This window comes from Antennarius striatus, chromosome 5, assembly GCF_040054535.1.
Source record: "Antennarius striatus isolate MH-2024 chromosome 5, ASM4005453v1, whole genome shotgun sequence".
Taxonomy (NCBI): domain Eukaryota; kingdom Metazoa; phylum Chordata; class Actinopteri; order Lophiiformes; family Antennariidae; genus Antennarius; species Antennarius striatus.
In genome coordinates this window covers 8,040,755-8,053,322 of record NC_090780.1, presented here as the reverse complement: position 1 = coordinate 8,053,322, position 12,568 = coordinate 8,040,755, and the positions used below count along the sequence as shown (strand labels likewise).

At 39.9% G+C, this 12,568-nt stretch overlaps 1 protein-coding gene across 4 annotated transcripts; it reads right to left on the bottom strand.

Annotated features, from left to right (window-relative positions):
- Positions 1 to 28: 28 nt before the first annotated feature.
- Positions 29 to 12,275, bottom strand: LOC137594897 (poly(rC)-binding protein 2). 4 transcript variants are annotated; one of them, XM_068314502.1, is made up of 13 exons: positions 12,113 to 12,273; positions 10,882 to 11,004; positions 9,183 to 9,206; positions 9,057 to 9,089; positions 8,808 to 8,924; positions 8,583 to 8,714; positions 8,074 to 8,202; positions 7,565 to 7,639; positions 6,506 to 6,547; positions 5,360 to 5,432; positions 4,787 to 4,839; positions 3,223 to 3,392; positions 29 to 1,218 (listed from the first exon to the last, which is right to left on the bottom strand). In XM_068314502.1, exons 2-13 carry the CDS (start codon positions 10,948 to 10,950, stop codon positions 1,182 to 1,184), a joined length of 954 nt encoding a protein of 317 aa, XP_068170603.1. In that variant the 5' UTR covers positions 10,951 to 11,004; positions 12,113 to 12,273; the 3' UTR covers positions 29 to 1,181. The 4 variants fall into 4 exon arrangements, with proteins under 4 accessions (XP_068170603.1, XP_068170602.1, XP_068170604.1 ...); XM_068314501.1 differs by having other exon boundaries at positions 5,360 to 5,459; positions 12,113 to 12,272; XM_068314503.1 differs by lacking the exon at positions 6,506 to 6,547 and having other exon boundaries at positions 5,360 to 5,459.
- Positions 12,276 to 12,568: the final 293 nt, after the last annotated feature.

Sequence of the window (12,568 nt, the reverse complement as noted above, 5' to 3'; positions counted from 1 at the left end):
CTGACAGTGACAAAATTCTCCAGGCAGATTGTGGTTTGAGCATTTCACATCTTTATTTCTGTAATTTTTTTTTAAACAATGTTGTGGCACCCAGGTCTAGTCTCAAAAACGTGCACAAAAGTTTTCTTTCCTGCAAATAAAAAATAAATTCTGATTTTAGCAAAGCAAAGAGCAGGAAACTAGTGTTAACTCAAAACCCTTTCTTTGTCTAATTCCAGAGCTGTAACCTCCATTTCTCAGTCTCATCGCATTTAATAGACAGATCAGTGTCAGTGTCCAGGAGTTAATCCCCCTTTGGTAGCTAAAAAAAAAAATATTTCCTCCATTTAAAACAAATATTTCAACAATTTGTAAGTATATATATATATAAGTCTTTACAAAATAAGTGAGGAGAGCCCTCTGCTTCCAACCCGAGAGCCAAACCCAAACCCCCAAAAACCTCCCATCCCAGCATATTGTTAACACAGGATCTCAGGACCAAGGGGGGAAAAGGGAATGACATGTTAAAGGGTGAAAAATGTCACGTGTAGTAATACACATCTTAAATTATCTGGAGAAATTCATTTGCGACTGTTGGAGAACATTTATGGAATTTGTAACTAAATGTCAGTGACAGTGCATGTACAGCTACGTAGCTTGTGACACGAGTGTAAGTCATATTACAAGCACTTCAGTTGGTGACAAAGGGGGAGGTGCTATGTATACTTATAGCTGGTGAATATGGACATAATACAGACAGACCGACTTGTGGAACTGGGTGAGGAAAAGGAAGTGAGTATACAAACAAAATAAAACAGTCTATTCTTTGACACTTCATTTTGCCTTTTTTTGCCCTTTATAAAGAAAAAAAGCTGACTGTACGGAACTAAATCTATTTGCCTATTCAGAGTTTTCCAACTCTACTCCTCTGACATGATAACAAATGATAGAAGGGAAGAGAGAAAAAAAAGACTAATAAATCATTAAAAACTCCAATTCCACTCAAAAGGGAATTAAAAACCTGTTTTTATTTTACTAAAAACAAAAGGAAATAAATAATGAACTAAGCGGATCAACTCAGACGGATGTCATAATATTTCAAATGAGAAAGAGGATGCATAATATATAAAACCAGATAGTTGCATTTACTGCTTTATGGTAGCCGATGATTTAAAAGTGAGATTTAGTGCAGATGCAGTGTCTTAGTTGTCTGCCAGTCCTGTGGCCTCAGATGAAAGCCTGGAGAAACAAACAGACACCCAGAGAGCCGGGAGGGAGAGAAAATAAGGCATGCAATCAGACAGGATAAATATCATTTACTGTACATTACATTGTAATAAACACAACACAAGGAGATCATCTGTATGTCGAAACAGGAGATGTGTGTTCCTGATATAAGTTAATAAGATTACTTGTCTGGTTTAGACAATCATTAAACCTACAGCTGATTCAGAGGTAAATCTCACTCTGATACTCGGGTTGGAGATGGACCGGTGTTGAAGAACTACTGTATTTCAGCATATTAAAACCATAGTTATTGGAGCCTTGCCAAGAGGTAGAGGAAAAGCTCAGAATATTATAACAGTGGAAACGACTAGCTTTGCTCTATCTTAAACGGTTAAAACAATTTGAATAATAAGCTAATCTCAAACTTTTTTAATTTGTACTGTGGTGTTTATCTTCTCATCCAGTTCTTGGCAAGAAAACAAATGAGTATTTCTCAAGGTGTGAATTGTTTTTAGTATAATGAGTCTTAACTGCTTGGATGCTTTTGGATTTCTCATATTAACAAAATGATCCAAAGGGTCGTTTGGCGTACTTGATACCTGAGGGAAGATTTACTTTGATATACTGTCTATAGATATATATACACTCCATTTCTACAACTAACAAGAATCACTTAAAATTCACTACAAGAAAACTATTCCCATAAATACAATGTGACATCTTAAAGAGCCGCTACCTGAGCAGAGCGTACACAAAGAGAAATGCTTCAGTATATCAGTGAAACAGTTCACTGCCCATGCTAAGATTAAAGTCCTTTAAAAAATATAATGCACTCGACATTTTATTAGAGACAAGTGAAACCAAGCTACGGATATAGATTTTATAAATATGGCATCAACCATCCATCTGGCTGTGCAACACTGGAGTCGTTCATTCTCTGTCAGAAGCGTGGCGTGGCACAACCAGATACAAAAGCAAGTGCAGGTCAAGACAACATGGAGCCCTCTCTGGTTGTGGGTAGTGTATGACTTATACTTCCTTGGTTAGTAAGGGGAGAGCCTTCGTCTTTTAGACTTGGAGCTCAGCTCGGGGGTGATTTTGGGCTCAATGGGGACTGGGTGTTTGGGGTTATTGGCCCCGCTGACGACATGGAGGGCCAGGAGAGGGATGGGCTTGAGATTAAGGAGACTTGACACACAGGCAGGAGAGCTGGGGAGCAGGGAATCAGTGGAGGAAGAGGAGGAAGAAGAGGAAGGAGGAGACGGCCCTGCAGCCAACAAGGACAGAGGAATGGAGGTTGAGGGGGGCACCACACAGGAGGAAGAGGAAGAGGAGGAACAGAAGGAGGAGGTAGCAGCAGAGGAGGTGGTGGTGGTAGTAGTAGTAGTAGTAGTGGTAGTAGTAGTAGTAGAGGTGGAGGGAGGGCACGGGCTGCTCTGTTCGGGGTTCAAGGAGGAAGAGGAGGGAGGAGGTTTAGAGGACTCTACACTGTAGAAAGAGAGACAAGGAGAGAGGGACAAGACAGTCGGGATGGATCATAGGGCAGGCTGGTGAGCAATGGGTATGTGTGTGTGGGGTGGGGGTGGGGGTGGGGGTTTAGGCGGAGGGGTGAGGGGCGTGAGGGAGTTACTCATAGATGTGATCAAAACACAAGACAAAAGCTTTATTAGACATGAGGTCAGTCCAAAAAAAAGAAGATCTACGGCGATGAATCAAAGTAAAGCAGGAAATAGCTGGTATGTATCTAGTTCAAGTCACCAGTGATCAACTAAAGACAGTCTGGATAGAAATCTACATCAGTAGGGGAGATGCTGCTGGGAGGAATGTAGGGGGATTTGAATATGATGTTAGCTCCATCTTTTAGACTTTGTTTATTGTTGTATTGTGACATTAAACCTAATCTTTTCAATTACTACCGTTATTTACATTAAAGTGGAGCTACATGTAAACGCTAGCTCAGTTTTAAGTCTGACTGTATTCTTGGAGCAGGAAGTATTTGAGAAACCATCATCTCACCTGGCGTCGATGAGGTATGAGGCCAAACTGATGCTAGCTGGTGAGCCTGTGATGGTGACCTGGCGGTCCGTAGATCCGTCCACTGGATTTGCAATCTTGATCTGGGCGCCTGACATTTGCCTGATCTCATTGATCTTGGCTCCCTGGCGGCCAATGATGCAGCCAATAAACTGTAGAAGAGAAGAGTTTCAAATGTATTTCAAACGTAGAAATTTCAAACGTAGAAAATTAGAAGTGTCTTTTTTTTTATTATTATGAGCTCTCTGTGACTATGATGGCAGCACCACCTTTCAAGAAAGCTGTGACAAAAACAAAAGCCTGGATAGTTAATGTCACCAGACAACAGCTTTAAGAAAACGGCCGGTTTTAAAAGAAAAAAAGATACACAGAATTTGGAGAATTTTGACATTTTATCATCTACAGTCTCAACATCACTGAAAGATTCAGAGGATCTGAGGAAATCTTTATATGCGAGGGACAAGGCTGAATACCATTACCGAATGGCTTTATCTTAGGACCCCCACATGGTTTTGTATTAAAAACCAGGAGGATTTTGTAGTAGAAACCATTTCATGGGCTCAGCAACACTCTGAAGAGCCGCTGTATGTGAACAAAGTTCATCACTGCTCTACAAATGCAGGTTGAAACTCAAACCATTCTAAGAGGAAACCAAATATAAACCAAACCAACAAGCACTTCTTTCACTCCAGGTGCCCAAGTCCATTCAAGATGGACTGAGTTGAGGCGGATCATCGTCCTGCAGTCTGAGGTGTCAGAAATCATTAACGCTGCATCCTCTGGGCTCACCGTCCGGCTTCTTATCTATGGTGGTATGGGAGTGGGGGGGGGGTAACCTGTGCATCTGTGAAGGGACTCTTAATGCTGAAAGATAAATTCTGTTTGTGGAGCAACATAAGCTGCCAGGTAGACACCTGTTTCAGGGAAGCCCTTGTTTATCTCAGCAGACAAAGGCAAACCACATTCAGGACGTATTACAGCAGCACGGAGTCATTAGAAAAGTCTGGCTGCTGAACCCGAGTCACTCAAGTCCCGACTTGTCACCCATTGAAATTGTTTGCCCCAATAAGAACCATCAGATAAGACAAAGGACCAAACTACTGCTCATTAGTACTGTACACAATTATACAACCTTTGTGGATATTGGTTAGTATATGAAACACAAATTCAAATTCAGTTAGCCACTTGGTATTGCCAAGGTTTTTATATGAAAGGTGGTCAGTGTTACACTTAATAAACACGTTTATATTCCTTCAGTAACTTTATTCGCCCGTGAGGTGATCAACACAGATCTGCTATTACAGCATCCACTTAACAGGTGCAACTCCCACCCCAAGGTTCCCGTGTGTAAAGACCCCCCACACACACACACATTGTTCACCATAAAGCACTGAGTAGAGGAGCAACATGTTAACAGTCAGGCATTATTTTTACTTTTTGTTCTAATCTGACTCAGATAGCACGGTTTTCATTAAAACACTCATTCAGTTCAATAAAATACTGATGTGAAAATGTACAAAAATTATATGATAAAAACATAACTTACATCATTTGGAATGGTCATCTCATGGGAACCGGTTTGGGCGGAAGCGTCCATCCCTGACAAGTAACAAAATGATAAACAGTGATATAAAAAAATACAAATATCAAAATGTGCAAATAAATCTACACGCAATGTGAGACCCAAGCGACAGAACATCAAAATATTAACAGTAATTCATCAGGTATTATTACTAAGAAACCTGAAAAAATACATTAATCCAAAAAAGATTCACTTTGAAGGCCTAAGTATGAATTTGTCATGTACTCGGTGCAAAATGTGGGGAAAAAACAAAACAAAACTGCCTGTACACACCATTATGTGCATGCTACTAACACTAGAATGAAACATTTATTTCCCTTGGGGGTTTGACTATATATATATATTTTTTAAAACTTTAAAAAAACCCACTCTAAACTTGACACCAAATGTGTTATTGGAGAAGACTGGTGTGATATACATGGAACTCATATATAAAGGGGTCACACTATGGCAGTTGTGTCTGTCAAACTCTTTATTTTGTGGTTGACCAGCTGAAAAAGTGTCGCACTGAGCGCCCAGGGGCCTCACTGTGCGTACCAGCGAATCCCTGGTTGCTGGGTGCGATGGGGAACGGGCTCTGCTGCATAGCCAGCTGGTGAAGCTTGGTGAGCTGTGGAGAGATAGCAGCAGAGGAAGACTGTGAGAGTGAAAGAGGAGACAGGAGGAAGAATGGAGGAAATGGGAAACACAGGAAGAGGGGAAAACAGAACAAAAACCTCACAGTTAGTACAGATAACGACAAAAACAACCAAACACCAACACTAAGTACTGTTGCAAGCAGATTTCTAGTCCATCCACAAAGTACTTTCTGATCCACTGGTGACAGATGATCAGTGTGCTTTATGATTTGTCTAAGTGGTGTAGCCCGTCCTATTCCTCCAAAGAGCAGGCTGCATCTCGCGGTGACGCTTTTTGTCTTTGGGGTCAGAGATGAGGTACAACGCATTGGAGTTTCTCTCTCAAATTGCATTACAAATTACCATCAAAATTAGCAATAAAAATAAAGAGGTGATCAAAAGTTTCTGTGTGACTTATAAACCCAAAGTAGCTTTAACCAACAAAAGCTACAATCAGCAAAATGCTTAAAAGAAATGACACAAATCTACACTTTACAAATGTGGCCATGTTTCATGCTGTCATTTATTTTTATCTCATGTCTTGCCATAACTTAGTCAGTTTAAACTAACAGTATACAAGTTCATATCTAATCCTCCTGATGGATCATCTAAAGCTAATTTTAGAATCAGAGGGAGAGAAAAATTAATCGTGCCGAAAGGAAAAAAAATGGGAAAGAGGATTTCTTTACTGAGGTGTTAATGAAGAGAAGAGGAAAGAACATGTTAATCTGGGACAGACCAACGAATGGAAGACAAAAAGGATTTTTTTTTTAAAAAAAGCACCAGGGACAGATTATTATTCATGATGGAACAGTGGAGATTCTGGACAAACAAACAAACAAAAAAACAATGCCAGTTTGATTTAAGCTGAACATCAGTAAACTGCTGAAGTACATAAACATAGGTATCTAGTTAAACTGCTGATAAATCAAAAATCAGAAGCAGATTTAGCTGCAAAACAAGGTGAGGGTAGATGGATAAAAGGGCAGTGTCATATTTTGGTACAAGTAGTAATTATGGAAGGGAGTGGGGGGGGGGGTCATTTACAAAAGTCTACTGCACTTACATCTGGCTGTGGAATCGTGTGCTGTCCTTGAACGGCATATGCCTGAAACAAATGAAAAAAGCTTTCATAGGCCTCACATCTGATTTTGGTCAGGTTATATCTCCAGCTGCGTTTCTCCTAAGACTCCAACAGATCAAATCTTACTCTGGACTAATAATTTAAGAAGCATTTATGTCTTGTCCAAAGTCTCCACATTTCTGGGAAAAGAAAAAAGTTTAGATACTCAGTGGAATTAGGCAACATCAGAAGGAGAACTTTTTTTTCCAACGGATTAAAATTGTATTTCATGTGATAGGACCTTGGATTGTTAGGTGAACAAGCAAGAGAAAGAACTGGAGTTCAGGCCAATAATAGAAGGAAGCAGGCTTCAACTCTGTGAGAATGCTCAGAACAATGAACTAAACACAAAGGCCACAAAACAGGATACCTCCACAGCTCAAGTCGTTAGGATGTCAGACGACTAGAACAGTGATACAGTTTAAACCGTAAGTATAAGCAGGTCTGGCTCAAACTGCTTCTAGACTAATACCCTAAGCTGTCACTCTCAGATATAATGGTCCTACCCAGTCTTCAGCTACCAAATTAAATGGAGAATTGCTCTTACTTCACGTTATACATTCAATGGCTACTATTAATACACCAAATACAACCACTCTGCTAAGTACATCCACATCCATGGAAACTGCAATAATGAGCTATTTTCCTCTATGAATATAATACAGTCCAGCTGAATACTGACTATGACCTCAGTGCCAACCTCTATGAATGTGTACAAAGTTGAATACATATTACAGACATCATCAAAACAGATTTCATGGTGGAGCAGTTGTACTGGATTCCACTGGACTGTACAGTGTTCATAATGATGTGGCCAGTGGTTGTAGGTTTCGAACTTTTAAGCACATCAAAGATTTCTGAGAATAATTGTCTGCAGAAAAAATGTTTCACAAACAGATATAAGTAAAAATACAAGACAACTAAAGCTAAAAGTACAACATGGTACAAAACATGGCGAATAAAGAGGAGGAATCCCTTGTTCTTCAAAAGTGTCGTATGTACCTGTCCACCTGCAAAGATGACTGGGGATCCTGAAGGCTTGGGCCGGTAAGGGATAGTGACCCCCTTAGGGGGAGACTGTATGAAACAAAGCAGATGGAGATAACATCACTCATCAGGTCTTAAGAGTTGGGGTGACATCACAACAACAATTCTAAAACACATTAATAATGCAGCACACTGGTCAGGTTGCTAAAATTAATGCTAACACCACACATCTTGATCCGGTAGGTCTTTGTTAAACCGAGCCCTTGTATAATTTTAAATTATCCTTTAAATTTTATGAAACTCTTAATTTAATCAAACACTGAAAACAGTACTTTATCACCTTGGCAGCAATGATCAAAATTAATTAATTTGACCCATAATAAATTTATGGTCATTTTTTTTCATAAATAAAAAGCAGCTGCAATCCTTTATTGACTTCACCTAAACTCAATGAAAAGAAGCCAAAAGCTCAGAGATCACACCACCTCAGATTGGTACTTTACAGATCAACTGCTTTCACTTACCTCAAGCATGACCACACAGATCTGCTTCACACACTCGATTATCGACTGGGGAGTACCAGCGATGGTGATGGCTCGCTCTGTTGAGTTGGGGAGCATGTCTCCTGCCACCTGCACCTGAGCGCCAGTCGACTGGAACACAAAGAGAGAGAAATGGGAAATTAGCATTAAGCAACCTGCAACATGAGTGTTTATAGTGAAGTCCTAAATGAAAAAGATGTCAGTCAGCAAACATTACAGGCATTAGACAACAAAATGAGAACACTATTTAAAAACTGCTTTTCAAAATAGTCACACTCTTACAATCATACCTGTGGGTGATCTATAGCAACAATTAACCTATACTGCACGTTTATTATGGTGGGAGGAAGCTGGAGATCCCAATAGAGAATGTGTGATGAACTCAGACACTGGGAGAACAGAAGATTTGAACCCAGGACCTTCTTGCTTTGAGCCAAACGCTTCCCGCTGTGCCAACATGCGGGAAGCGTTTTATGTTACATGATGCATACCTCTCGAATTTCCTTGATCTTGCAGCCACCTTTCCCAATGAGGGAACCACACTGGCTTGCAGGCACCACAATGCGTAGAGTCACTGGGGGCTTGCTGGTAGCCGTGCTGTTTGTCATTGAGCTGCTAATATCCTGGAACAAAAATAATGATTACCGTAACGATAAGCCGATTTGTGTTTGGCTTAATTAAAGCTGTGTGAAAAGTCTGTTTAAATCATGACGTACCTCTTCCAGCTTTTCAATGATCATGGAGAATGCTTTAAAGATGGCAATGGTTGGACCTGCCAAAGTAATGATCCTCTCAGGACAATTTCCCTCAGAGATGTTTATGCGAGCGCCGCTCTACAAACAGAAAGGAGTTAAAAGGATGAAACTTGAAGATTTCTTATGCAAGACAAAAAGTCTGCACTCAGCCGACTGACATTTAGTAACTGCTGTGCTTTGCCACAGCTAGAGTAAAGAATAAAACCTCACCTCTTCTCTCATCTTCTTCACCGATTCACCTTTCTGTTAGCAAAGAACACCATTTAAGTCAAAATTACTTATGACAGATATTCAAATAATTACAGCTAAAATAGAAAATTTCAAGCAGCATCTTACCTTTCCAATAATGCTTCCAACTTCCTAAAAACAGGAAAAGAGAGGCTTATTAGGCAGATTAATCATTATTTAATGCATGTATCTTATTTACTAACAGAATTGGTGCATCTTTCCTTTAATACAATAGAAACTTAAGAGAAAAAAAAAGTCAACCTTGGATGAAAGGTTGATTTTCCAAAATTTGCATTCACAAAAAAATGAATTAATTAGAAATGCTGCCTTTAATCAGGCACTGATCCCAATAAGCTAGTCCAAGGAAGATTAGCCAAATAGCACAACTACCATAAAATTGCAAGTCACATAGGCAGTTCTTGTTTTTGTCTGTTCCCATTTAGACTGAAGATGGTGCTGTTGACCATGGTGAGATTCAGTTATGCACACAGTTTTTCTGGGCTAATCTCAAGCGTGTGCAGGGGCCTGTTCCGGGAAACTGGAGGCTAGCAGACGTTTTGGAGCAGCATCCACAGTGTGGGTATTTGATGAGACACTTCTTGCCACAACGCATCTCAACATTTGAAAACAGTAGAAACAGACCAAAGAAGGACTCTGTCATGCAACACGTGTGCTGCTTTGCTGCTGTAATAGAAGCCAGATAAATTAGTGATCACCGCAAATGCATCACCATCCCTCCTGTTTCTTAATGTGACATCATGACAGACATGTACAAATGGCTGCTTAGGAATTAGGGATGGGCATTGATATTCAAGTTTTTTATATTATAGGGAACCAGACACACTCCTTCCAGTTATATTCTAAGTTCCAAACCAAATGCAAATGTGTAGAACAAAACATTTTTAAAAATTGAAAAAGGGGAAAGCTTATAGCAGTGCTTTGTGATAAAAAAATCTTAGTAGATAAGTAAATTTTCGATTTGTATTTTTTTGTGTCATGCCCATCTCTATCAGTACTGTAATATAAATTGATCACTGTACAGAGGTGCACACAAGTGGCCTGAAGGTGTTCATTAACGATCAAATAATAATGTACTGTATGTACTGGTTATATTGCAACTGTGACAGTGTTCAAATTACTTCATGAAGTTGTGAGACAAACAGCACAAGAAATACTAAATTACAGTAAATGGTTGTTTATGGTATTAGGGGAGGACATATTTAGCTTTGGTCTGCACATGGACCATCAGTAGAAAAATATGAGAGTGCCAAGAAAGATCTTCAGATACTCACCTGAGAACCAAACCAAACTTTTTTTTTTTAAATGTGCCCATATCTATGATCATTCAAAGGACAAAAATGGGGGGAAAATAGCCCAATTTTCTAAAACTGCCGACCTGACAAGTCCTTGTCAGTACAAAGATATGAGGTTGTTCTGCTTCTCCCAACGCAGGATTTTGACAGTGGATTTTCCCACAGGCCTAATTTCAGATTACAAAACCTGCCCTGTTAGTCAGACCCATATGTTCAGTAAAATGGAATAAATTAATCATGACAGAACTATACAAGTAGCAACAAAGTACTAAAGGGAAACATATCAATATTTATTAACAGTAAGTTTAAAATGTTTAATATTAGAATTAACACTGGTCTGTGAAGTAGAACGAGCCAAACACTGTGTCTGTTTGGTATGAGAAACAGGATCTCATCCCATCCCAGAATGCATGATCATATTCATCACAACCACGCTGTTATTACATCATACAACCACTAAAGTGCGGACACAAACAGCTGATGAGTGACCTCACCTTGCCATGCATGAGCAGCCTAATGGTAAGGGTGACATTGAGCCCTCCTTCAATCACACCGGAGTCCATAACTGCAACCTAGTTGTTCGTACAGAACTGGGGTCCTTGGTCACCGAAATTGATCTAAACATACAGACAACAAATGATAGACCAGAGATGATGTTAGAGTGAAAACAGTCGACACAAAGACATAGATCAGGTCAAATGAAAACATGTGGTCGTATCTCCCCCAATTTTATTACAGGAAGAAGAAAGAAGACAAAGAATAAGTAGCATGGTGAAGCAGACTGGAATGCAAATCTCTTTGCATATAATTACTACATACACTTCCTACATTCTACACCCAAGAGTTTTAATCCTACGGAGACTTTCTATTCTGTCCCTTTTCAATCCTGGACATATTTTAATGGTAAAGCGGCTCTAAACGTCAGCATTAACCTTTAAACTGCAAACACGTTTTAGGAAACCCTTTCAAGCCATTGAACCAAGTCGTAAAAGAAATAAAACTAAATCAACCCTGACCATCATTTACCTTAAAGCTTTTCACCAGATGAAAACAATTTCAAAGTCAGGTTGTAGAGAAAAGAAAAAACCCTTTTAAACGATAAGAATGTGATTCAAGTGCTAACTTCAACTCAACCCACGGATCCGCCGCGTCGGTGAAGCTCCACTCCACGCTGCTCCGACACAGAAAAGCTGCCGCGACTCGAGTTATTTCGCTTCAAACGCACGGCTTCAATCGATGGGTTAACCCTTAGATGTGAATCAAGTTTTTCGACTTATGTAAAAAAGGTGTATTTAATCACCTACTTCCTGAGAGGTCTCAAATTTAACATAAATTAATTTTCCTGTTGCCGCCTGTAGCCAGTCTGTTAGCCGTTAGCACCTTGTTAGCTCGCCGCGCTGTGGAAATGAATGAAGCACGCCACCGCCGCTTAGCACACCGACCTCGCTGGTTCAATTAGTCTTCCGTTTTTTACGGTTCTTAGAGATATTAGCATCCTTCCTAGCACGGTTTTAACATTTTTTTAAATATATTAACGGTAAAATAAACGGGGCGACGATGTAAAGATGCATTAAATTCTAACTTCCTGTGGGTAGATAAGCTAGCAAATGAATTGCGTGCGTCGCTGCGTGCTAACCCTCACGCGGCCTGCTAGCAGCCGCTGAGAGCTAGTTCTTTCCGCAACTTCAGATAAATAGAATATAAAAAGATGAAAAGAAAACTCACCTGATTCGTGTGCTGGTAGATGATCGGGGGAAGGGTTGGGGTTGTGAGGGTAGAAGGGGAGAGGTTCGGGAGGGTAGAAACCCGGGGGAGAGTTTCGAAAGGACTCGGGGAAGAGGGAAGAGTGATGTGAGATCGAGCTCCACTCCTTTACACAAAGACAACAAAATGATCACCTCTGAACTTTACCCTTTCACCCAACTCAGAAACACCCCGAGTTCACACAATGACGCCCCAGAAATTCATGTCGATCAAATCAAGGGCATTGGAATATATTTGTCGAATATTATGCAATGATTTTTTTTTTTTAATTAAAGGAAATAATTCGGAAATGTACTTTTTACAATAGGAACATCGTTGCTGTAGATTCGTCTTGTACTATGCTGATAAATAACAAACCCACGTGTTTTATAAGTATTTCAACCGTACTTATTAGATTCTTTACCACTGTTTCTCATT

What these genes read in the sequence shown, in the direction of transcription:
- LOC137594897 (XM_068314501.1), bottom strand. Translation starts at nt 10,950, where the DNA reads ATGGACTCCGGTGTGATTGAAGGAGGGCTCAATGTCACCCTTACCATT. An exon ending in TCTGTGTGGTCATGCTTGAG is followed by an intron (nt 7,640 to 8,073) that starts GTAAGTGAAAGC and finishes TGTTTCATACAG; the next exon opens with TCTCCCCCTAAGGGGGTCAC. An exon ending in AGATGACCATTCCAAATGAT is followed by an intron (nt 3,393 to 4,786) that starts GTAAGTTATGTT and finishes TCTCTTCTACAG; the next exon opens with TTTATTGGCTGCATCATTGG.